General features: G+C 36.0%; 1 protein-coding gene across 1 annotated transcript in view; it reads right to left on the reverse strand.

The window, feature by feature from the left end:
• Positions 1 to 2,971: 2,971 nt before the first annotated feature.
• Positions 2,972 to 27,166, reverse strand: part of ahi1.L (Abelson helper integration site 1 L homeolog) — a 98,614-nt gene continuing 74,419 nt past the window's right edge. The window contains exons 20-25 of the mRNA XM_041562959.1: positions 24,023 to 24,081; positions 19,242 to 19,310; positions 13,683 to 13,845; positions 13,452 to 13,549; positions 12,832 to 12,911; positions 2,972 to 6,635 (exon numbers count right to left, since the gene is read on the reverse strand). Coding sequence (XP_041418893.1) covers positions 6,371 to 6,635; positions 12,832 to 12,911; positions 13,452 to 13,549; positions 13,683 to 13,845; positions 19,242 to 19,310; positions 24,023 to 24,081 — 734 coding nt within the window. The 3' untranslated portion in view covers positions 2,972 to 6,370. The remainder of the gene's footprint in view (positions 6,636 to 12,831; positions 12,912 to 13,451; positions 13,550 to 13,682; positions 13,846 to 19,241; positions 19,311 to 24,022; positions 24,082 to 27,166) is intronic.

A 27,166-nucleotide genomic window follows, 5' to 3' on the forward strand; every position in this document is an offset into this window, starting at 1 on the left:
CGATGAATGAAAATGTACAATTCTTTTGGCTGAAATTTGCTGCACCTTTTGAAGCAACTTGCCTTGGGAATCTTGAAATTACCACCACATTCAGGGTAGAAGTAGCTCCAGGGTTCTGCAGAGTCAAAAGGAACACTTGTGCATGATTCAGATAGAAGTAGAGGCAGGATAGGCGCATTGGAACGCAGCTGAACTATGCATAGTAAGGAGGAGGGAGGGTGCAAGTACCTTAAATGAACAGCACAGTTTTTGCATCCACTTTAACACAACCACAAGTATATTTATTTCGCACTGAAATAGTGTTGATACTTTTTGTATTGATTTGTTGGAATCACAAATTACGTTGTATGTTTTACTTTGTGCTTTTTGTTGGAGAACACAAGGGCTGGCAGTGTAAATGAAACTGATGTGTTGTTACTTTACATGTGGTCGGTGATATTGTATCAGCCTATGATTCTGCCTGGGAAAAAGGCACCAGGCATGTGATTTTAATATGAGAAAATAGAAGGATGTTGTAGTACTTGCACATCTTTATTCTGACTAACAAATGCCACTGTCAATTATTTCCCATGCAAGCCAATGGTAGGCAGCAAGAAGCCATTAGAGAGCATCTCAGCTCAGACCATGTATTAGTAAGACAATCTTTTGTATTTCTTTCATTTTCAATCATTTGAATGGATAGTGACTTATAGAAACTTGCCAAACAGGTTGACTAACACAGAACAATACACTGGAAATCAAGGATCCAAAAATCTCAGATTTGATAGAGTTTACTTGTGCTAATCACATAATGTTCACAGCTATGCAGACAGAACATGATCTTGCCTATTTATTACATCTTAGCTGTTTATTTCTTCATTGGAACACTTGTACCCTATGTATGGTTCATTATTTTGTCACATTGGTGTTAACATACAGTCCTCATTGCCAGTGATGTGAGAAATGTTAAGAGCAGAAACATGTGCTGACCTGCTCACAGATGTAAGCAGAGATTGCTGTCCTTTAACCTAAACCTGTTTTAAAGCTCCTTTGTTTTTCTTTGTGTGAACAAGAGGTTGCATATAGGTTAAAAGAAGTAGGCGAGGGAATACGTTTCTACCACGCAGAGGAATATTGGGCAATACAAGAAGCAGGTGAATTACCCTTTTAATCTGTTATCTTAGTGTTAGTAAAAAAAACCTGACTTTACAATATTGGAGACTAATTATGTTGCTATGTACTCCTCTCATCTTTATTTTAATGTAAAAACACTGCTTAGTGGTGATCTGATTATACTATTTGGTTAATGGCATTATGGGAATGCTATTTATTATTTAAACATATATAATGACATCTCCTTTAACAAAATCTTCACTTGATCATCAGTCTCCTTCCAGCTACTATCCTATCTCTCACCTTTCTTATCCCTTGAAAATTTTAGAATGTGCTGTGTGCGTCTTATTTTTTTTTTTTTTACAACTTTCGCTCTACTTGATCCTCGTCAGCTGGTTCCAGTCCACTACATTCATTAAGATGGCACCAACCAAAGTTTCTCTGGGACATTCTTCTTTCCCTTGATATACAGGGTACAGCAGTTTCCTAAATCACTCATACCTCACTGACCATTCCTTTGCAGTCTCTTTCTTGGATAAAACCTCCTCACCGCTGAAACTCTCTGTTGGGTTCCCTCAAGGCTCTGTCCTTGGACTGCTACTCTTCTCACTATACACTACTTCATTTGGCTTTTAATACCATCTATATGTTGATGATACACAAATCCCTCACTTGTCCGCTGTAATATCTAAAGAGTCCAACTCTGCTATATCCTCTTGGATGTCTTCTCATTTTCTATAACTCAAGTTGTAGAAAACAAAACAGATTGTATTCCCCACACAATTAAAACTTACCCTAACACTGCCTGCTACGGTAAACAATTCTAGCATTCATTCTAGTATGTACGTTTGCTGTCTTGGAGTCATCCTTGATTCTGCACATCCAATCCCCATCCTTTATTCCTTACATCCAATCCCTTGAAAAAATTTTCCCATTACATCTTAGAAATATTGCAAGTATACATCCCTTTCTTAATCAGGAAACAACAAAAATAGTCTAAGTCCACTAATTAATCCTCCTTATTGGCCTACCACCCAATTACTTATCTTCTCTACAAAAAAAAACTCCAAGGAGTTGGAGAGCAACATGTTGTTCACAAGCTACTGGTTGGGGATTACTGTTCTAAAATCATCTTTTGTAATTTAGATTTATCAAGGTACGAATTGAGGCAACGGAGTATTTGAGGCAACGGAGTATTTCAGTTTTTTTATCTCTAATTTTCTGGATTTATGGGAAATGTACAATTGGCTTCCTTACTCTTGAAATAGAGGAAACCTGCATGCAATGCTGGGAAATCTTACATCACAATTTCTCCCTTAAATGTTCACGACATCAATGTAGCATTTTATCAATCACCCTTGATCGGGATTAACTCATTTAAAAACATTTGTAAATAAGATTCAAGGGAAATCAAGATGAGTATATTGATCACAATTTGTGAGATTATGCATGCTATCAGACCATGCAATTTTTAATAAATGTGCCCCTAGGAGTAAATGAAGTGTGGGATCTGTGTACTCTTACTTGTGTTTTTACTTGTAATATTTTCTTCTGCTTTTACGGGAACAGTATAGTAAAAAGACTTTTTCAGACGTTTCTTTTTTTTTTTTTTGCATACAAGAATAGATTTCCTTCATATTTTTTCAGTTTGTGAAATGACCATTGTTGTTTGCCTAAAGTCTGTGCCTAAAACACAAGGTGCAAGGATAACTGTGGTTAGTGTCTGGGGAATTTTCCATACTTCACTGCCCAGCCCTGCTAGTCTCACTTCTTCCTTTTTTTTTTTGTTAAGTGTCATAGTAAGGATTCTTTATTGTATTATAAAACATATCAACCATAATTATAATTTCTGTCACAAATGAAACATGAATCAAGATGATATTTTTGAAACAACACTTTTAATAGTTAAAAATATATTTTAAAGTGCTTTTAACATACAAAGGTTAAAAAGGAACTGTAGTAATAAATAACACAATTAAAAAAAAAATCACAATTCATCATCACAATTATTAAATTATTAAAGTGGTAAAATTACTTAAATTAACTGGAAAAAAACAATTTGTAATTGATTGGCTTTAAAAACCATCCTTCATTTAAAATATCACACAGTGACTCGAATGAAAGTGCACAAAAACGAATATATATGTGAGATTAGTAAAAAATGAATATCTCCAGGTACTGATGTTGGTCCTGGCTCCAATAAGGATTCATTATACCTTAGTTTGAATTAAGTAAAAAGTACTGTTTTATTTTTGCACAGAAAAAGAAAATCATTTTTCAAAATTAGAATTTATATGATAATATGGAGTCTATGGGAGACTATCTGTAATTCAGATCTTTCTGGAACGGGTTTCCGGATAACGAATAACATGCATTTCCTATTTTATAAAGATGTAGATCTTGACAGCAGTGAATTTGGTGAAAAACTTTTGGTAGGAGAGAAATGGTTTCAAGTTGGGTCTGGGTTACAGAATTTTTATTTTGCTGTGAGGTAGTGGTTAGTTTCCTGTGCAATTTATATGTGTTTTAATCTTCATCTTTAATACGTTTCAATATATATTTGTATATAATACACAAAAGCCATGAATATCTTGTAAATTATATCCTTATAAACGGTGAGTTCTGATGTCATCACTTATAAATGGTGAGTTCTGATGTCATTTCTGTCACATGACTCACTGAAACTTGTGTATTATAATAAATAAAGTACCCCCAGTTGCAAAAAAAACCCCTCTTATATTTTACAAGAGGGGGTACTTTATTCACTATATATACTATCTAGCACTGGGCTCAGACAGACCATGGAAGCTAAACTAGCCCTGCTGTTTCTCCTCACATGCCACATGTATCTTACAAAATTATAAAATCCTATTAAAAACTATATTAGTCCCAACAAGGTCTGTAAGAGTAGTTCAATGCATTCTATGCACAACGTAATACCAGGAGTTGTTTAATGCTTAAGGAGTTAATGCTAGGAGTAAACTAGGAACATAGCTACAAAGGCAATATCAAATATGGATTTTAATACATAATGCCATGAGACCATTCAAATAAATTTAATATAGTCACTTGGCTAGAAATTTGGGGACACTAAAAAGTTAAGTAATCCTGGAATAGGATTTACAGGGAGTAAATGGGCACCAAGATAGGAAGTTAATCAGTGTAAGATTAGCATAATATGCAATGAAAAGAGAATCCAACAATATAAAAGTAACTCACAAAGTAATAGAAGAGGCCCAGGTGCACTGCCCCGAGCCTTCAGCAAAGGGGAGCGGTTACAACCAGAAACTAGTAAAGCAGGCACTCAAATGAGGGCAATCTTCTCCAGGCAGTCAAATTCAGTAAAAGTATAATGTATTATGTCATCATTAGCCTTACGCGTTTCGTTTTATACACACTTAGTCATAGGCTACATATAAACATACCAAATACTGTGGTGGACCCCAGGACTGTGAGTGCATGTGTGCACACTGGCACATGCCCTGACACAGCATGAATCTAGATGCATGCACACTCTGATGCAGCTTGTGTTCCCTGCCCTGACGTCACCATGGCACCAAATTTGAATTTAAAAAGGTTTTCCTGCCTCTCATTCATTGCCCAAGCTGGCTAAGCCTTGCCTGAACCTTGTTCTTAGGTTTTGCTTCCTGGTTTGACCTTGTGCCTGTTCTTGACTTTGTTTTCTCACTGTGTTTGCCTATTGCTGCCTTCACTTCTGCCTAATCCTTGTCTGTACTTTGCTATTGTCATTCTATCTGCCATGTTCAGGGGCTCAAAAACGGCACTGGTAAAGACAGGTGTCGGCAGGAGTCTCCTGCTTCACTAAAGATGGTTTTCTTTTACTAGTCACAGGGCTCCTGCTAAACAGACAGTGGGCAAATTTGCACCTGGGCAGTAACCTATAGCAACCAATCAGTTACTAGCTTTTTTTTTTAGCTAGCTGCAGGTTGAGCACTGAAAGCAATCATCTGATTGGTTGCCATGGGTTACTGCCCAGGTGCAAATTTACCCAATGATTATAAACCCCAGACTAACACATAGTTCTAATTTACTTCTGCTAGGAATCATAAAATTAAAAAGCTAGAAACAGTGTAAATAGAAGTATAAAGAAACACAACGCACTGATTAAAGTAATCCTTCATAGCTTTGTATACAGGGTTGACAGCACTGGTATGGTAATTCACTGCAGTTATTCAACTACATTTTAATAAATAATTAGGTTATAGACTATAATATCCATTTAAAACGTGTAAGAAAACTATAAGCTTCATTCCAGAAGTCACTATAGAAATCTTTATGTCCAAATGTAACAATCAAAACAGTGCTAAGTATAGATTCATGGTTATATGGCCACTGGGCTTTCATACAGAGTAATCAGAATAGGAAAAACATGCTTTGCAAAAAAATAAAAAAAAATAAAGCTATATGTATAGTACAAACACAGTCTTCATCTCATATGGGTTTGTCTTACATTTGTTTCCTCTACAAAAAGCACAGGCTCTACATATTTGGGTCGCTAGATATAACTATATTTGGATAAGCTGCACACTCATAAATGGCATGATCTAAGGAAAAATTACCAAATGTTCAAATTTAATAATATTTACAAAGCTGACCCAACAAATACAGAAAGGCAGATAAGCTTATCTGGTGTTGGTATTTAATAATGCACACAGGGATGCTGATTTATCAATAATACTTTTTTTTGTACTTTCAAGTTTTTCGTTAATTTAAAAAAAGTATCTTGTGCACTTATTAAAAAAAACTTGAATTGCAAAAACTCCCTCACGTACAAATGTGAAAGAAAACAGTATAATCACATTTTACCCATTATTTTACATTAATCTTGAAAGCTATAGCTTCAATTGACTTATACATGGCCAATTTTTATATTTGAGTTTTCTGTGCTAAATAAATCTCAAAGATTTGAGTTTGGGAAACTCAAATTGCGCTAAAAGGTCAAGTTAAAATGTTGAAAAATTTGCCCTGTAGTATATTTAGGCACTTGAGGTTTAATAAGCGAATATGTCGTTTGCATTGTTTTTTTCTAAGGTTAATCTGTGGAGAGGGCCTGTCATATGTAGGATTAATTGTTTGCTTGCTTTGTAAAAGGTTATGTAGTGCTCACTGCATGTCTCATGTGTGTAATCAGACATGGTTCATATCCCTGCTGGTTCCAAAAACACGTCATATTTTTCACCATAAACAGTCTTAAAAAGTAGTATTACAAAAACTGTGCCCCTTTAAAAAGACATTTTCTTTTCTAAATTTGAAAATTCTACTTTGTTTTCCCTGAGCCCTTATATAAAGGATATCCAACATTATCCTGTGGGTCTGGCTCAAAGGCATTATTTGTTTTCCCAGAAGTACGGATATGTTTTAATATTTTTTTCTTTTTGGGTTTCACAACCATCTTTTCACTTAGTTGCCCCCAGTCAGGCAAGGCAGTGTGTGCCATTTCAGTCGGCTCTGCATGAAGAGAAGTCATTTTGGTTGAACGGTTTGGTGACTCTGGATACAGGTGCTTGTCATGTCTTGATCCACTGCAAAAAGCAGACAAAGGAAAATTTATTTTTTTTACATTTCACTTTTCTACTTATTTCTATTTAACCAAACAAATCAAAATTTTTGAAGCCAATAATGATATCAATAGAAAAATCTATACTAAATCAACACTACATAGATACATGTGCTTTCATAAAATACATTCTATAAACGAGTGTCTTAGTTAAAACTATTTAACTTTAGTGCACAATGTTAGAACATATAAATGGTTATAAAGGAAAGGGCTGTGGCACATCTGTGTAACCAACATGGTAGCTTCCAACTCTCTACAAAGCAAATATGCAATAAAGCAATGTTTATGCACAAAACATTTGCCCACATATTTTAGAATCAATTTATGGGTGAAACTGATTTATAAAAGGATTTTATTTGTTGTCCTTTTATTAGGGATGAAAGGTTAATGCCATATAAGAAACATTCCGAAAAGTATTTAAACTTTGCAATTTATTTTTTTATAGGAGTTTATTTGTCTTTGTTGATCCCCAACAGATAAAAACTATTGCTCTGCGAGGCTACAATGTTACTGTTATTGTTACGTGTCTTTCTATGTAGGCCCTCTACTATTCATATTCCCATCTCTTGTTTAAACCAGTTTCTAAGGTAAATAATACACTAGCAACTACACAGCGTCTAAAATACAAAATAAAGTGCTGCGGAACAAAAAGCCAAATATCTGAAAAATCATAAGAAATAAAAAATGAAGACCAATTGCAAACTGCCTCAACGTATCAATGCCTACATCATATTAAAAGGTTATATAAAGGTGAAATATCCCTTTAATACACTGACAGAAAAACACTATTTTGTGTTCTGGGTTGTTAGAGCCAAGCTGCAGTACTGAGCTCTTCCATCCAACTGAATCATTAATCCCTCAAAATGAATACATTTTTAAGTTAAAATCTAATGCAGTGTAAGTTAAGGATTCACAAAAACATTATTACCGTGCAGTAAAAATGTTAATATAGAATAAAACTGCCCTAAATAATTTTGCAGACATGTTGGTGTTTATTGTATATACACAAACATCAGGGTGAAGAGGCGGAAGAACCCTTTTCCTGGAGATATTCATCTGTCATTTTCCTAAATAATAAAATAAGGGTTGTTTCTTCAGGTCATTGCAGTGAAAGGCTGGCGGAAATCTCACGAACACCCTGGAAATACAGGATTTTCTTGATGTGCAGTGACCTGGCTTTAAGTTCAAATGTCCTCTAAAATGAGCTGCATTTTAAGGAGAATTTAATGAAAGCATCACTTGTTGTGACCACATATGCCTACCTGTCAAGGGCCACTAACTGCTTTGATTCCTCAATACCCTACATAAGGATCTGTTTGCCCTAGTTTAACAATGGACCGTGTTTTTAAAAAGACCTCCATTTTTCTTCTGCCTCAGGATATGCGAGGAGTCTGTAGATATATTGTATTGTACCTTCAGATTTTGTCTATTATTTTAGACAAATTATTTTAGATTTTTAGTGTATTATTATTTTGTCTCATTTACTTGAGTGTGTATGTTGAAATCTTTTAAGAAGGCAACTTATTGGAAATCTGTAGAATTTGCTAAATAAATACCATGCAGAGTGCTTTACAATGTCACTGGGCACTTCAATGCTTTTCAGCTTTTCCAATTGATACACAGTGTTCTTTTACTGATGGTCAATTAAGCTCTTGTACTTGTCTTTTAAAGGTCACAGGGTTATGACTTTTTTACTCAAGGAAGGAAAGCTGGTTTTGGCAGAATTGTAGGAGGTGGCTGAGAGGTTAAAGGAGAACTAAACCCTTGATTAAAAAAACCCTACCCCCACCCTACATAGACTCCCCCTCCCCCCAGCCTAGCTGTTACCCTTAACTCTTTACTTACCCCTCGGTGGAGATTCAGGGCATCTGAGATCATGGGCGCCATCTTCTTCTTTTTGGTCTTCTTTGGGAAGTAAGTGCCGTATCGGCGCATGCACAGACGGAAAAGTCTTTGGGTTTTTGACAACTGTGCATGCACAGAAACTGATGGAAATTGCTGAAGCGCCGGAAGAAGACCGAAGAGAAGAAGATGGTGCCCCATGAATTTTGATGCCCTGAATCTGCACCAAGGGGTAAGTAAAGAGTTAGGGGCATTTACCAGGGGTAACAGCTAGGCTGGCAGGGAGGTCTATGTAGGGTAGGGTTTTTTTTAATTAAGGGTTTAGTTTTCCTTTAAGTGGATTCTAAATCACTTTGGGCAACACTGTTGCTATTATGTCTAAGCAGTAGTGCACATTATGAACACAGAAATACCTTTTATTTACATTATCAATATTAGAGAAAAAGGCTTTAAAATAGTGGTTCACCTTTAAGTTTACTTTTAGTATGTTATACAATGGCCAAATCTAAGCAACTTTTCACTTAGTCTTCATTATTTATTCTTTATAGTTTTTTTTAATTATTTGCCTTTTTCTTCTGACTCAAGTTTTCAAATGGGGGTCACTGACCCCATCTAAAAACAAATGGTCTGTGAGGCTACACATGTATTGTTATCGTTCTTATTAATCCGTAATTTGGACCCTAGCAACCAGACTGCTAAAACTGCTAGCTGGAGAGTTGCTGAAAAAAAGCTTTGAAAGGGCTACACTTCACAGGAGGTTTTGTAGGATGTTGCCGGATTGACAAAATGCATCCTGCAAGTCAGATGTAATTGCATGGGTCAAAGTATAATGGGACTGATACAAAAATCTGATGTGTAAACTACATGGCAATTTTCCATCAGACACAACACGACATGTGTACAATGCATGGTTCTTCTTTATTCAACAAGATAAACTCTGATGGTGTCTACCGGTTATTTTCCCCACCCATACAATGTTGGATGTAGATGCATGAATAAAATACACCGTCCGACTTTGGGCCGTATTCAAATCAGTGAGAAAAAGTTATCACATGGTTTATCACATGAAAAGTCTTGAAAGAGATTCAATTCAAGGATAAAAACTTTTCTCCAAAGCCAGTACCAGTTTTTTCCCATGGACTTCAATAGAGTTTTAACGTGATAAACTGTGAGAAGTTTTCTGGGACTTGATTGCATCTCAAATTGAATCTTGTCCATGACTTTTCACGTCATAACTCGTGATGGGCGAATTTCTCCCGTTTTGCCGAAAAAGGTGCGAATTTCCCATACAATTCGCGAAACATCGAAAAAGTTGTGAAAAATCTTGAAATCTGAAAATTTGCGCAAAAATCGTGAAATTCTGAAGTTTTCACGAAAGAATCTTGCAATTTATTCGCCCATCACTAGTCATAACCCATTTTCTCACTGGATTGAATCTGGGCCCTTATCTGATCCGACTTTACATTCTAGCTATAGGGGGGTTCAAATTTTTTATATGATCAAAATCTCCCATGAGGTTTTACCCAGAAACGCCAAGTGTGATATATTCCTAATGCAATACACCTGTGTGCAGAAGTGGGAAGCCCCAATGATTCCTACCTCCTTTAACTTGACTTGCTGTCTACGGGCTAAAGAATGCAGTGCAAAATAATAGCACCTATGCTAATAAATGTGCCCTAAGTTGGACAAGTGCAGCTATGCATTGCAACCAATCAGAAATTCCTTATGATCATAAAGTAGCAAAGATCTGATTGGCTCCTATGAGCAACTACACTGGTGAAAACAGCTACTCAGTTCTTGATGTCACATTTTTCAGCATGCCTAAGTAATTGATTATGAAACCAAGTGAACCTAAACTGCTCCCAACAAAAGAGGAAAAGCTAATAAATGGCTATATGAAATGAAGTCACAGTTTAAACACCACAATTTATTTTATTCAGCAAACATCCCCATAGGGACGGCATACTTTCCCATGATATAATATGTAAAGAAAAGGTAAACAGATGATAGAGGAAGTCACATTACTGGGTCTAATGTGCATACTTTATCTAATCAAATACTGATTGCCAGACAATGGTTTTATAGTAAGTGTTATAAAATGTGAATCACAGTTCCTAGATAGGGAATGAACCAAATCGACAAGCACATCCTGAAGATATGTATTTCTGGGACAAAGGTGGACGATTTTATTTATTTATTGCAAAAAAAGAAAGGGAGGGAGAAGAAGCTTACAGTATAACTCTTAGTGTAAATCCTGCTCTTCATATAGTTATGGTGCAAATTCTTTGGAGAGGGGCTAACAAAAATTTCTAAAACACCAAAAAAAAAAATCTGCTTTGAAAATCAACTCTCCCTGAGGGTTTACATAAGAAAATCTCAGAAGCTGAGCGCACATGGAGCATTGGCTTTGCTGCATTTTTTGCAGGCTGGCGGATCTGGTCCCTTCCCCAGCTCTGTTAATCTCTTCTGAAAAGTACGGCTTCTGCTTAAGTGCAGGTACACAGAGAAGAGGTGGGCCCTTGAAAATGTCTTCTTTTGCGTTTTCCGGCTGACTTTTGTTCTGTGTTATGGTGGCCACACGTTACAAATTACAATATTTTTCGATGGGAAATATAATTTGCTCTCTCTACTGACGTTAAGAGCTGAATTGTCAGATATGCATGTAGAAACAAAAGAGTTCTACCTCTATCCGACGATTCAAAATTTACATGTTGCCAACGTTAAAGGTGCACGATTAAAATTTTCCGATCACCGAGAAGCCCGATATCCCAGGCTTTTGCTGATATTGGTTGCCTCATCTCCACTACACACACACCAAATATCATGAGAAATGTTGTATGTACAATAATGTTGGTGTGTGTATGAGCACATTTAAACAGGATGAGAGACTATACAAACTATGCAAACAAAAAAACCCATAGCTGCACTTTATAACATTGAAATAATAGACTGCAAACATAGAAAAGGGATTACAATGGGGGACAAAACAAACACAGACATATAGTACACAGATAACAGGACCCTTTAGTATCCAGTGTATTTGCCTGCCATTATTTATTTAACTACAATGAACATGTTACATAGTTAGTTACATAGTTACATAGTTAAATTGGGTTGAAAAAAGACAAAGTCCATCAAGTTCAACCCCTCCAAATGAAAACCCAGCATCCATACACACACCCCTCCCTACTTTTAATTAAAATTCTATATACCCATACCTATATTAACTATAGAGTTTAGTATCACAATAGCCTTTAATATTATGTCTGTCCAAAAAATCATCCAAGCCATTCTTAAAGGCATTAACTGAATCAGCCATCACAACATCACCCGGCAGTGCATTCCACAACCTCACTGTCCTGACTGTGAAGAACCCTCTACGTTGCTTCAAATGAAAGTTCTTTTCTTCTAGTCTAAAGGGGTGGCCTCTGGTACGGTGATCCACTTTATGGGTAAAAAGGTCCCCTGCCATTTGTCTATAATGTCCTCTAATGTACTTGTAAAGTGTAATCATGTCCCCTCGCAAGCGCCTTTTTTCCAGAGAAAACAACCCCAACCTTGACAGTCTACCCTCATAATTTAAGTCTTCCGTCCCTCTAACCAATTTAGTTGCACGTCTCTGCACTCTCTCCAGCTCATTTATATCCCTCTTAAGGACTGGAGTCCAAAACTGAACTGCATACTCCAGATGAGGCCTTACCAGGGACCTATAAAGAGGCATAATTATGTTTTCATCCCTTGAGTTAATGCCCTTTTTTATGCAAGACAGAACTTTATTTGCTTTAGTAGCCACAGAATGACACTGCCCAGAATTAGACAACGTGTTATCTACAAAGACCCCTAGATCCTTTTCATTTAAGGAAACTCCCAACACATTGCCATTTAGTGTATAACTTGCATTTATATTATTTTTGCCAAAGTGCATAACCTTGCATTTATCAACATTGAACCTCATTTTCCAGTTTGCTGCCCAGTTTTCCAGTTTAGACAGATCACTTTGCAAAGTGGCAGCATCCTGCATGGAACCTATAGTTCTGCACAATTTAGTATCATCTGCAAAAATAATGACCCTTTACGTATTGTGATTCTTAACGCAGTAGTGTGTATGTGCGGCGCACACTAATATCTAACAATTTGATTGTTGGGGTTATATGTACAATTTCCAAGTTCTACCAGTTACTATCCAGTGGATGAAATCATATCGGGATTTATACTAGGAAGGCATGCTTTCTGTATGTATCTAAAGTATTTGCTTATATTCGGTGAGAATTGTTGCCATTACTGAACATGGAAAGATCCTTTTGAATGCTCTCTCTTACTGTGTCACAGGTGAGTCTGCATCTGTGTCATTCTGTGGCATAAATGTCAGATCCTTTGAAGTGCTGGAGACTGCCGACATCTGCAAACAAATAAAAGGCATTGTAGAAATTCACAGGCAAGGAGGCCAAGTCTATATCTCAGAAACCCACCAGTTTCCTGGATTGAGAGCATATATACCCCATTTTCATCAAGCTCTTTTACTTGGGGCATGTGTATATTTATGTGGTTGCCAGAAAGGAAACAGCCACTGGCCCCAATCCTACCCATGCCAGGCAGTTGTCAGATGAGAAGCAAACACTAGAAATTGCTCAAAGCAAAGTCTAACATGCACCTGGCCCTATACCAGTTAAAAGAATACTTATATAAAAAAAGCATATGTACAGATGCAAAGAAAATGCTTCATAGCAATCATGAAAAGAAAGCTAAACACATAAGAAAGTAACAGGAGTTAAAACCAATTTAGAAAGATACTGGCTTTACATGGACAAATTCAGGGGCTATATGAATGTTTCAGGCAATGTTTCAGATACAAACCCTTTACATATAATGAGAAGTACACATTCACATAACGCTAAATAGTTTGAAACTAAATATATAGTCGATGTTTCAGAATACTTACAATGTTAGAACTATAAGACTGATCAATGTCATATTGCTCCATATAGCGATCATCATAACCATGTGCCGTTGCAGGTAAGAAATTATCTTTATCTTCGTCTGGACAAAAAAAATAAATAAAATTGAACAGAGAAGAGGTGAGGGCTATTCTAATAAGAATAAATTCGCTGTCTGGGGCAAAACAATCAGTTAAACCCACATTAGCCTACTTTGGAAGGAGATGCACACTTACTCTCAGAAGCCACATAATTTGCTGGAAAATAACCTTGTTGTCCATTTGCTAGACTGCCAAACCACCAATTGTCATTATCTTTGTACAACACATGGATAATGTCACTGCGATGGATGGTTAGCTCATCAGATCGATGTGCTGTGTAGTCGTACAAAGCCACGACCTAGAAGGGAGATAAGACCACCACAGCTTTATCACATCCATGCCACAAAGAAACCCTTCAGCATTTACTTCCTCTTGCAGAAAAGCAGCTGAAACCAAAGCTCAACCTTGGTAAAGGTTTGAGGCTTTTGTCAACTTTTTGCTAAAGTGATCAAGGTGGTGGGAACACAGCAGGAGAAGCATGATAAAGGGCTGTGGGAAATTTTAGAAATGGTTTAACATACAGTGTTTTACAACTGCAGCTGCTAAATTACCCATTTATGTAGAGATGTATACAAGGTATTCATTGTAAATTCTCAGAATGCTGTGATGCCACAAACTGAGAAGTCCTAAGAACGTTTTGCTCAACTTTTACACAGTGCATAAGGACTGCAGAAGCTTGTCTCCCTTAGGGAACTTACCTGCAAAAGACAATTGTTTGTACAGTGTGTAGTAACCAATTTTATTCATGTTTTCAGTTGATGTCTATATGTTCAGATGTATATATATATATATGTATACATGGGAAACCCTGGGTGGTAATAGTCTTTATCTATTATTTAATAGACAAGAACTTTAATTAAGGTGTTGTGTGGGAAATGGCCCGGATGTTAATTTTTTTGCTTGTTGTCCATCCACTTTATTTTTTGCGTAAACACAAGCAGGACAACTGGATAATCTCTGCTCTATATGTCCTGGCAAACATGGCACATTATACGGAAACAATTTTGCTTAAATAGTCCCCACTCCCTTTATTGCCCTTTCATACAAAATGAAGAATTTCAAGATGGCTCACATGTGGTATAAGAGTGGTATCATGGGATTATGACATCTCACAGATGAAAACAATACAATTTCTCTCTAGCAATTGACTTGCTAGTCACGTTAGAAGAATTTTGAAGATGATCAGGCTTGGACAGGGAGGAAGCCCTAGATGCATATATAATACACAAGAGCCATGAATATCCTGTAAATTATATCCTTATAAACGGTGAGTAGTGATGTCATCAGTTATAAACGGTGAGTAGTGATGTCATTTCTGTCACATGACTTACTAAAATTTGTGTATTATAATAAATAAAGTCCCCCCAGTTGTAAAATACGAGGATATTAGAAGTTACCTCAGAGTTCCATGACCTGTATAAAAACACTCGGCCTTCGGCCTCGTGTTTTTATATGGTCATGAAACTCCTCGGTAACTTATAATATCCTTATATTTTACAAGAGGGGGTACTTTATTCACTATATAATACACAAAAGCCATGAATATCTTGTAAAATATATCCTTATATCCTTATAAGGATATTAGAAGAAACCTTGGAGATCCATGACCTGTATAAAAATACTCAGCCTTTGGTTTCATGCTTTTATATGGCCATGGAATTCCTCAGTAACTTATAATACTTTATTCACCATATAAACTACCCCCTCCATCTAGAAGAGCTATATCAGTGGGCTATACGGTACTACATTAAGCAATAGCCTATATCTCTTCTATTAAGGGTAAATCATTAGGCTGTAGAGTTCTGATGTCATCAGTTATAAACTGTGAGTTCTGATGTAATTTCTGTCACATGACTCACTGAAACTTGTGTATTATAATAAATAAAGTACCCCCAGTTGAAAAATATGAGGATATTAGAAGTTACCTCCGAGTTCCATGACCTGTATAAAAACACTCGGCCTTCGGCCTCGTGTTTTTATATGGTCATTAAACTCCTCGGTAACTTATAATATCCTTATATTTTACAAGGGGGGGGTACTTTATTCACTATATCTCCCCCAGCTACACATTTCTCATATCCTTAAGGCACTGCAATATGAAAATAAATGTCTCCTTATGTCTTTATATAAAAAAAAGCATGTAAAATGTTTTTATTGAGCCTATTTAGTTTCGACAGTGTTTCGACAGAAGGTCATTGCTGAATGAGCATGAATGACCCATGGGGGTCCCTTTATTATTGTTCTTTCATTGATTGTTTTTACTTTGTGACTTAAAAAAGCCATGCCCACCTTCTCTAACTGTGTGCCATAAATGCATGTATGCCTACCAATTGTAACATTTGCTCATTACTCTATAACCAAGCGATAATGCAATTTCTATTGTAATGTAATGGATAATGTTTGTTTTCAAACATAAGTATAAAAAAAAGAAAATGGCTGTGTGTGCGCATGTATCCAGGAGGAGCAACTTGTATTAAGGCTTCTCTAACACCTTTGATTTGAGCTGCTTAAAAACCTGTTACTACTTTTTCTCTTCAGTAATCAGATTAATGTCCTGCACTATGAACAGCACAAATGCAGGTTCTAAGGTGAAACATTAGCTTAAACACTTTTTCAAATTTTCTTATCAAGTCTCAGTGGTCGCTGTGATTAAAATTTGCATGTGTGTAAATAAGCACATGCAAATACACAGAGTGAAGAACTTCCCTTGAAGTTGGGGGACACCAAACACCAAAAGGAATTGTTCAGTGTAAAAATAAAAACTGGGTAAATCATCAGGCTGTAGAGAATAAAAATGTTTCTAATATAGTTAGTTAAATGTAATGTATAGCAGCTGGAGTGACTGGATGTGTAACATAATAGCCAGAACACTACTTCCTGCTTCTCAGCTCTCTTGGTTTCCATTTATTGGTTACCCTGGTTACCAGGCAGTAACCAGAGACTTGAGGGGGGCCACATGGGTCATATCTGTTGCTTCTGAATCTGAGCTGAATGCTGAGGATCAATTGCAAACTCACTGAACATATATGTACCATGTGGCCCCCCTTCAAGTCGCTGACTAACTCAGAGTTAGAGAGCTGAAAATCAGGAAGTAGTGTTCTGGCTATTATGTTAGACTTCCAGTCACTCCAGCCTTTATACATTAAATTTTTGGCTAACTAACTATATTAGTAAAATTTTTTATTTTGCACAGCCTATCTATTTACACAGTTTTTATTTTCACACTGAACTGTACCTTGAAGAGAACTCACAACATCAAATGAAAATGTTGTGCTTAGTTTGTGATGTAAGATTATTAAGTGTTAATCTTAAAATGCCTTGCATTTAGGTCATCTGTTTGACAAGTGCCAGGCCCAAATTAATAACAAATGGCAACAAAAACAAGACAACAAGTTTCAAACATGTAATACAGATGCTAGATAAAAGGATCAATTTGCCAAGATATTGCACATTTCTGGGCATCGGATTTATGCCATTGTTTTAACATTCTGAGTTGAGCTTCTAACACGCAAATTACTTACACCAGCCTTGATCACATCTGTAAAGTATAATGAAATAATGCAAACAGCTGTAACTTAGTGTTAACAATTTATGGGACATTTTGCGTGTCTCTATATTGTTAAACTCAAACACTGGAATTTATGTAAAACAAAAACAAAAAAATAGCTCATCTGTATATGTTATGGAGAACACAGCAAAAAGACTAAGGAAGGGATTTTGTTGCATTTTTTGTTAGATCGTTAATTTGGGTTGACAAATGCCAAAAGTCTATCAAGTTCATACCTCCAAATGACTCCCTGTCAAGTATATACCTCTTTAGACCAACACACACACAAATTTTGCCAATTTGCTGCCCAGTTCTCCAATGTAGTCAAATCTCATCAGCAATGAGAGACAGAGTACTCACTATGCCAACTCTAAGGCTTTTATTGGCAAATTGAAAAGCAAAGGACCATGAACAGCTGCCTTAAAGTGGACCTGTCACCCAGACACAAGAAGCTGTATAATAAAAGTCCTTTTTAAATTAAACATGAAATCCAAATTCTTTTTTTTTTATTAAAGCATTCATAGTTGTTGTAAACACATTTAAGTATCTCTGTCAATCAAATATTGCTTGCCCCTCCTCTATACCTTAGGCATAGAGGCTGGGCAGAAAATTATTTTCACTTTCTATTCAGCACTTCCTAGATGTAATTGCTCTCCCCACACTCCCCCGTTCTCTTCACTGTTTAATTGTGTAGCCAGGGCATGGGGATGGACATTGGGTCCCCCATTCTGGTGCACAAACAAGATTCTGAGATGATGCAAGGCTTGACTTGATAACAAAAAATGGCTCCTGCCTGCTTGCTATAATTATGAATTCCCAGACTGAAGGAAACAAATATAGTGTAATTAAAGTTAATTTTGCTTGAATAATTTTTTTAGGTGACAGGTCCCCATTAAGTATTTAACTAAGAACAATGGTTTTTAAAATTGTTCCATTTGCCCCTATAAAGAGTATAACTCATCCATAAGAGTTGCGTCTCCAGTGGAGATGTTTATTATCAACAAATGCTACAATATATTTATACCATCTTTTGATATACAGACCACTATTCTATATCCAGAAGTGGGAACCTAAAGTTTAACTTCTTCTTATGGAAAGTTCAGACCGAAAAGATACTGTGTACTACAAATTCATAGAGAAAATGCAAACTTCTACATTCTTGGAGGTCTTAAATTTGGTTTTGACATATCTACATTAACATTTAGAAGCACATTTATCAAAAGTCGATTTTCGAATTCATGTGAATTTTTTTTAACTCTAATAAAATCAAAATATATTTGAATTTTGGTTATTTAATACAAATATCAAATATCTAAAACTCGAATGAATAGTACCATCCCAAAAATTGAATCCAAATCAAATTTGGCTAAACTCGAACAGAGATTTTTATTAGAAAAAAAACTTGAATGTCTGGAAGGCTAGTAATATCTGTAAATTGGTCACTGGACCTTTCCCATTGACTTATACATGAACTCGGCAGGTTTTAGGTGGCGAATAGTTGAATTCGAATTTGTAAAGGTGCATGGTTTGATAAATCTCAAAATTCAAATTTGAATAAAAACTTGAATAGAGTTTGGATTATTCACAATTTGAATTTGAGAGTTTTCACCATAAAAATTTTTAAAATTCGAATTTTCAATTTGACCCTTGATAAATCTGGTCCTTATAGTCATTTAAGAAAATGATGCCAATTACTGAAATAATTCAAAACTGCAGAGTTCATTACTATTAGGCTTCCAGCACCAACCTTTTTTAAAACATGATCACTGATTGGGAAGTGTACATGTCTTTATTATGTTTTGTTGTTCCTGTTACCCTGTTGTTGTCCTCCAGCATGTGTGATAGAAATGTCAGAAAATACCTTTGTACTGAATCTGCTCTGGTAAAAACAATTTTGTATAATCACACAATTTAAATTTTTTACCTGCAGAAATTTACATTGACTTTAATACAAAGGTATTTTCTGACATTTTGTTGCTTCAGCTGGAAGAGATTTAGCATCAACGACAAAATGGCCCACTACCCTTCACACTAACCATGTAGGCTTGTTCTTTTTTTCACTAGTAAAAACATTAAAAATGTATCAATTAAAATGTAGAGACTAGACACTGCAACCCAAGAATAACTGAAATACACACAGTACTTACTGTCTCTTGGAATGGTAAGGTGTTATCAGCTTCAATCTTAAGAGATGAAATCCTTGCCTCTGTATTACTCTATGACAAAAGAAATATATTTTAATCCTCTAGTGAACTATTGCAAGCTTTGATTTGAACTTTTCATAAATATATCCCTCAGCATTCAGGATTAGCCAATTAATTATAACTTTTTGCATATGAAAAGCCGCTTTTTGAGACATCCTTTTGTGGTCAAAACATCACAGCCAAACACAAGCAAAACTGCATGCAAGCAGCAGGGCCCCAATAAAAAACTGCATAAAAAAAATCACTCTTAAAGTACGCTTCTGGCTATTCTACTTGTACACAATATAGGGACCATGTATATGGCAAAGAAACTCTGCATAAAAGAAAACTTACGGGCCAAAGTTATTTTGCATTTTGTTGCAAACTGTGCATTTGTATTAAAATATACTGACTAATGCAGTGTTATTAAGTACTTTGGGGAAGAATTGAAGATTTATGTATGCGCTAACTTGATTACATTGATTTTAATTTGTTGGGAAGTGGATATACACAAATTCTGGAATTAAAAATTATAAAGCATGATAACATTTTAAAGAATAAGTATGCCTTTTATTTTAAAATGCCATAATATAACTCTAAACAGCCCCCAGAATAACACACCTTTCTCCCACCATTCAGTTTTATTTTGCTTTTCAGATGCAAGCAGCTGAACTGCAGTTCTTTTAGCTACTTGCATGAAGCTCCGCCACCTGAGCACTGCTCTATCCGACTGTGAACATATCAAAGAGGTGCCTACTGGGCATGCTCACTACCTCCGCTGCAATAGAAATCAATCAGGCAAGCACAGTAGGCACCTCTTTGAGGTCCTTATAGTCAGATGGAGGAGAGCTGCAGGAAGAGAGCTGCAATTCAGCTGCTTGTATAAGAGAAATAAAATAAAACAAAGCAGAAAGGTATGTTGTTCTGGGGGCTGGTTAGCGTAATTTTAGAGAAAGAAAACAAAGGTTTACTTCTTATTTATATAATAAGATTCCATATCTTTAGCTCTTCCTTCTGAAAAACAGGGTTAATTATTAAAAGTATTTTTTTTACCCAAACCACAACTGCACAATAATGTGACAGAAAATGCATATACCCTGAGGCTTTATTTTAACTGGCACAAACTATTTTCCTCTCTGAACAGGTGTTTTCAGAAAACAAGTTTTGCTTCTAATTCACTCCTGCCCACACATTTATCAGTAGGCCAAAATTACTTAACTAACTTTTGTTTGTTCTCTGAAATTAAAGGCTTTTTAAAGGCAGGGTGTGCCTGTGTAGTTATGGCACAGATCTCCCCTAACTTCTCTATACGATGACTCATAATCAAGAGGGAAAACATTTCCAATAAAAAGTGCAGGTTATGTGCTTAGGTTCACGCAGGGGCAATAACATTTCTGTTTACAAAAATTCATTTGTGTGTTTACTTCTAGTAAATAAGTGCATAACATAACACTAAAAATGTTAAAAGCCTTGTATTAAGATACAGCCCCAAATTTACATAAGCAACATAATATGCCTCTGCCTATTATCCTACAAACCCCACCTGTTTTTTGGGTTCACAATTCAAGATTATCCTACAAAACATTGGGAGTTATGAAATCAACTGGGCAAATTTGCTACTAGACAGTAACCCACAGCAACCAGAACAGTGCAAGCTAACTACAGGTGAACTATAACGAAAAAGTGTATTTTAACAGTGACATAAACAATTTTATTACCCATTAAAAATGATCTACTAAAAATGATGAACCCATTAAAAATGATCTACCATTACTGAAATATCCAGAGAGCAAATACGTGCCTGCCAGCATACTCTGTGTTATTAAATGCAGACTTTTGTTTTGTCAGATTTATTTTATTTTGGCAGGACTTACCAGTGTTATGTATGAGTCTTGGGCTACATGGAATGCCCTCTATTTTATAAGCAAAATGTACCAAGTGCTTGCCTGATTCATGAGGTGCATGAAGACTCAACTGCCTTAATAGTATGTTCCAAGTGCATATGGGTGGAAGCCAGCAGGAGAGCACAGGACATGGTTGGATAGTTTGGGATAGGTGTGGAGACATCTTTTGGCTGTGCTACTTGTACATGAAATACTGATCATGTACATAGGAGGTGCACAGAGGCAATCATAAGGGCAAATGATTTATATAAGGTTTATATTAATCTACACAGGTCTGTATGTGAATATCATCACTAATGTAATTTTAGAAAGGAAGGACTGTAGGCAAAATAAAAAACCTGTGCACTAACAGAGTGAAGCAGTGAAGGTAAAACCAAAAATAAAAAAAATAAAAAAAGAAAGGGAAAAAATAAGAGTAAGAGAAGCAGAAAACAGAAATGTTGTGTAGCTTAGAGGGCCAGTAACACCAAAAATTAAAAAAAAAAATTGTGTGCCTTTAAATATAAAATATTGTTAGAATCCACTGGTAAAAATTGTTAAGAGTCCAGCAAATTAATTGTAGGAGTATGCTAGAGACCCCCTAATGTAAGTGAGAAGGAAGAGGCTAAGCTCCTGATGCAAATAGAAAAGGCTGCTAGTCTGGGGAAAGTAATGCTAATGGGGGATTTTAATTACCCAGATATTGATTGCAGCAACAGTACTGCCAGGACAGTTAATAGGAACAAATCTATAAACTTGTTGCATGACAATTTTATGGAGCAGGTTGTTAAGGAGCCAACCAGAAAAAATGCTATTCTAGATCTGGTGATCTCTAATGACCCAGAATAGGAATATAATAGTGGCCGTATAGTAATCTCATTTAATGTCTGTGCAAAAAAAACACATATACACTAGGGCAACAAAAACCCTGAATTTCAGAAAAGCAAAGTTAAGCGCCTTAAGGGCTGCCCCTCAGAGCATAGACTGAGGCATTAAGCTTTAACATAGTAACATCGTTTTCTGCTAAAAACAATTCTCTCCCTGAATCAGTCATACAGGCTGATACTTTAGATAGCTTTAAGAAGGGGTAGGATGGCTTTTTAGCAAATGTGGTTATGAAAGATAGCTCATAGAAGTTTATCCAGGGACTGGTCCCATTGCCATCATGGAGTCAGGGACTAGCAGTTAGGCAGGTCATAAATTGACTTAAGATGTTGAACTTGATGGAGGTGTGTCTTTTTTCAACCAAACTTTTACTATGTATTTGCTTCCGAAGCACTACTTGTTTACTTTAGATAAAAGGAGGTTCTATTTAAAGGGTTTTTTACAGTAAAAGCTGTGAAGTTGAGAAATTCGCTTTCTGAATCAGTTGTATTGGCTGATACATTAGATAGCTTCAAGAAGGGGTTGAAGGGATTATCAAGTAAGGAAATACAAGGTTATTGAAGATAGTTCTTAATATAAGTTGATCCAGGGACTGGTCCTATTGCCATCTTGGAGTCAGGAAGGAATTTTTACCCCCTCTAAGGCATATTGGTAAGGCTTCTTTTAGCAGTCAGGCAAGTTTTATGTAGACAAAAAAGGTTGAATATGATGGATATGTGTCTTTTTCAACCTATGTTGCTATGTTATGCAGTTGCTGCTGTGTAACTATGGTGGTCTGCTGAAAAGGGGCTACAGGCAACATGCTTATATGGAAGGTAACAGAAAGCGCTGAATAGAACGGTTTTAGTTCTTGCATATGAAGATGAACAGGAGGCAATGTCATTCATGGCTCTATAAACAATTATCATAAAATAGGACATTTGCTGCCAAAGACCTTTTTTGCATCTTTTCATTCAGAATTTTATCCCTTCTGCACTATATGGGTAGATAATCTTTGCATTAACTTTTAGTAGGATGCAGGCAGAGCCCAAGGGCCTGAAATATGAATAGGAGAGGGCCTGACTAAAAAGATAAGTAATAAAAAACAACAGTAGAAAAACTAGACTGACAGAACAATAGTACTGGAAAGCTTTAAAAAGGGTGAGGAAAAGGCAAATCATTCAAAAACTATAAAATATATTGAATTGCTAAGAAAATGACATTTTATATCACAATAAAAAAAAAATAACAAATGTGTAAATATAGAGAGATGAGAAACAATTTGCTTTATGAACCAATCAGCCATATTTGTTACCCTTACTGAATTAAATGAAAGAACTCAACATGCAGGCTAAAATGCATCTATTAGGTCACTGGCAAAACAAGTTTTTAATCAACAAGAATACGGGGCAGATGTATGAAGGGTCGAATATCGAGGGTTAATTAACCCTCGATATTCGACTAGGAACTAAAATCGTTCGACTTCGAATATCGAAGTCGAACGATTTAGCGCAAATCCTGCGATCGAACGATCGAAGGATTATTCCTTCGAATCGAACGATTCGAAGGATTTTAATACAACGATCGAAGGAATATCCTTCGATCAAAAAATCTCAGGCAAGCCTATGGGGACCTTCCCCATAGGCTAACATTGACTTCGGTAGCTTTTAGCTGCCGAAGTAGGGGGTCGAAGTTTTTCTTAAAGAGACAGTACTTCGACTATCGAATGGTCGAATAGTCGAACGATTTTTAGTTCGATTCGTAGTCGAAGTCGTAGTCGAAGTAGCCCATTTGATGGTCGAAGTAGCCCAAAAAACACTTCGAAATTCGAAGTTTTTTTAATTCGAATCCTTCACTCGAGCTTTGTAAATGTGCCCCTAAGTGTATAGTGAAAATGACTATACCATATTTAAAATGGAATTAATACAGTTGCTCATTACCTACCAAAATGTACATATTTTAGAAAATAATGTTTGCGCATAGCGCAGACAAACTTACCATTTGCAGCTTGATTGATGGTGTTCGGCTGAGTGCCTGTCCCACTGGACTAAAGCCCCCTGTGAAAAGACAAGACAAGTCTATATTTGTTTTCCTGTTTCTGTTCCACTTTGTAAAAGCTGGACTATTTTGACAACATAGCAGGTTGTACGGGCAGATTTAACAAAGCCCTCACAGGACAGCACTGGAGCAATTTCTCTCAACAGCTGAAGGTTTATGGCTTACAGGCAAACAGTTAAGTGTTCACAATGCAATTGTTAGCTGTATTTAGGGATTTAATGCTATGCTCTGGTGCATATTCCCATGCAGAATTGTTTATAGAAATACTGTGGGACCATTCAACAGAAAGCATCAAGCAACTATAATACATAATACATAATGTAATATAATTTTTTTTTTTTTTATAAAATCAGACTTTTAAAAAAATCACGAATTTTTCAGAATTTATAAAACCCAGAGGATGGAAACGACAATCTGAAAATCCGGCGTCTCAGACCTGTCGAGGTTGCATATAAGTAAATGGGAGAACTCCCAAACTTTTCGGGTGAAAGTTTCAGAAAATCGGATGGAAAAATCCGAAAATATCCTGAAAATCGGATTTTTTCCCGCAAAGCAAATTTTCGGGAAAATGAAATAATAAATAAGTGTAAAAAACCAGAGCGGATTTGAACAGAGTTTGTAGCAGAAAAAATCTAGATGAATTCGGACTTTGATAAATAACCCCCTAAAGTGTGTCAAATAGTAATATAAAAAAATTGCTTGACTTTTCAATACACATTCATTAAGTTCGAGTGAAGGAATAGAAGAAAAAAAACTTTGAATTTCGAAGTGTTTTTTTGGCTACTTCGACCATCGAATGGGCTACTTCGACCTTCGACTTCGAATCGAATGATTCAAACTAAAAATCGTTCGACTATTCGACCATTTGATAGTCGAAGTACTGTCTCTAACTTTGACCCCCTAGTTCCCCACCTAAAAGCTACTGAACTCAATGTTAGCCTATGGGGAAGGTCCCCATAGGCTTGCCTAACTTTTTTTGGTCGAAGGATAATCCTTCGATCGTTGGATTAAAATCCTTTGATTCGAAGGATTTAATCATTCGATCGAACGATTATTGCTTCGATCGTTCGATCAAAGTATTTGTGCAAAATCCTTCGACTTCGATATTATAAGTCGAAGGATTTTCATTTCCCAGTCGAATATCGAGGGTTAGTTAACCCTCGATATTCGACCCTTGATAAATTTGCCCCATAGTATTCTGTTCACCCAGGGATTAGTGTTATTGCAATTTTAAAATCAGCATTTTTCTTTCCCATAATTAGATGGGCAGTTAATAAGTATTTTTAAGCAGAAACTGTGCCACAATACCTCATGACTGACCCTGATATGTTATCCAGAATGCTCGAGACCTGGGGATTTCCTGATAAGGGTTATGTCTGTAGTTTGGATCTTTTAAAATAATTTAAACATTAAATAAACCCAATTGGATGTTTTGCCCCCAATAAGGATTAATTATATCTTAGTATGGATCAAGTACAAGGTACTGTATAATTACAGAGAAAAAGGAAATAATTTTAAAAAATTTGAACTATTTGATTAAAATGGAGTGTCTATGGGAGAGGAAAAAAATGTATAAATGACAAAGCAATCTTTTTGTCTGAAAAAAATATTTCTGCATTTGAACTCTCTTCACATATGGAGAGGCAGATTTCCAAATATAATACAGGTACTGGGACCTGTTATCCAGAATGCTCAGGACCTGGGGTTTTCTGGATAAGGGAACTTTCCGTAATTTGCATCTCCATACTTTAAATTTGCTACATTAAATAATCTCAATAAGATTGTTTTGCTTCCAATAAGGATTAATTTTATGTTAGTTGGGATCAAGTACAAGGTACAGTACTGTTTTATTGTTACAGAGAAAAAGTAAATCATTTGTAAAAAAAAATTTAATTATTTTTAAAATGTCTACGAGAGATGGCCTTCTTGTAATTCAGATACTTTTGGATAACTGCTTTCCAGATAAAGCAGCCCATACATGTATTAACGCTGTATTTGTATCCATTTCCAACATATTTAAGAAAAAAACAGATATTAGAAAACCCCCATGACATTAAATCAGGAAAAAACCTGATCACAGTAAGATTTTTTTTCTGCAAAATCATGATTCCCCCGCCCCCCCCTGAAAAAAAAACCTTATAATAGCTTGAATTTTTTATATACACCTGCCACTGACTTTTACAGATGCTTGCCAGGTGTTAGGTGCCAAATTTTTAAATTCGTGTTTTTGACATTTTTTGATTGATATCTCGGAAAGTTCAAGTTAGAAAATCACTGATGCAAAAAAAGTATAACGGCAAGAACAATGTGATTTTGAACAAAATCTGCCCCTTGCTTCCATGTGCTAATAAAAAAGTGAGTTACAAATTTAGCTCATAGTTTACCAACACTATTTCTGTATGTGGTGCCTTTCTGCATACAGACCTGTTGTCTCACCCAGATTTTAAAGTAGTCACCAGTATTCATATCCCCAGAAGGAGTGGACCAAGGGCATGATAAGGCCATAATTGTGGTATGATCAGGGTGTTATGAGCATGACCTGAAATGACGGCAATTGGGGTTTCAGGAGAGAGATGATGAGTAATGAACAACAAAAGCTACCTAGGTTTTGGTATAGGTGTCTAAAATCAATGTTAGAATTTCCAAAACTACCTTTTTTATTTACTACTGCAATACTAATACATGATAGTTTAATGCATTTCCTTTCTCACTTCACTATGAAATAAGTCCTGCAACAATGATTGCAATGATCATCCTAGTAATGATTATTTAGCCATAAGTAGAACAGCCTGAGTTAGGGCTCTTACACACAGGCAATTTGTGCCATTATTTATTTTGCTTGACAGTGAATTCCATTTGCTGGGGTCTAGCTGTTCAACTGCCCAAATCAGTCAAAAACATTTGCACTTTAATAAATTAGTCTGTAGTCTCCATAAAGGTGCAGTATACTCCCCTGGTGCAACTAGAGTTAAATGAATTGGTCTTGTGTTGAATATGCTTATTGTTTAACTATGAAAAATGAATGGGTATTGTTTGCTAATCAGGGAAACTAAAGCTACTCCATGTTTGGTCCTTGCGAGCAAC

This window comes from Xenopus laevis, chromosome 5L (genome assembly GCF_017654675.1).
Source record: "Xenopus laevis strain J_2021 chromosome 5L, Xenopus_laevis_v10.1, whole genome shotgun sequence".
In the NCBI taxonomy this organism is placed as follows: domain Eukaryota; kingdom Metazoa; phylum Chordata; class Amphibia; order Anura; family Pipidae; genus Xenopus; species Xenopus laevis.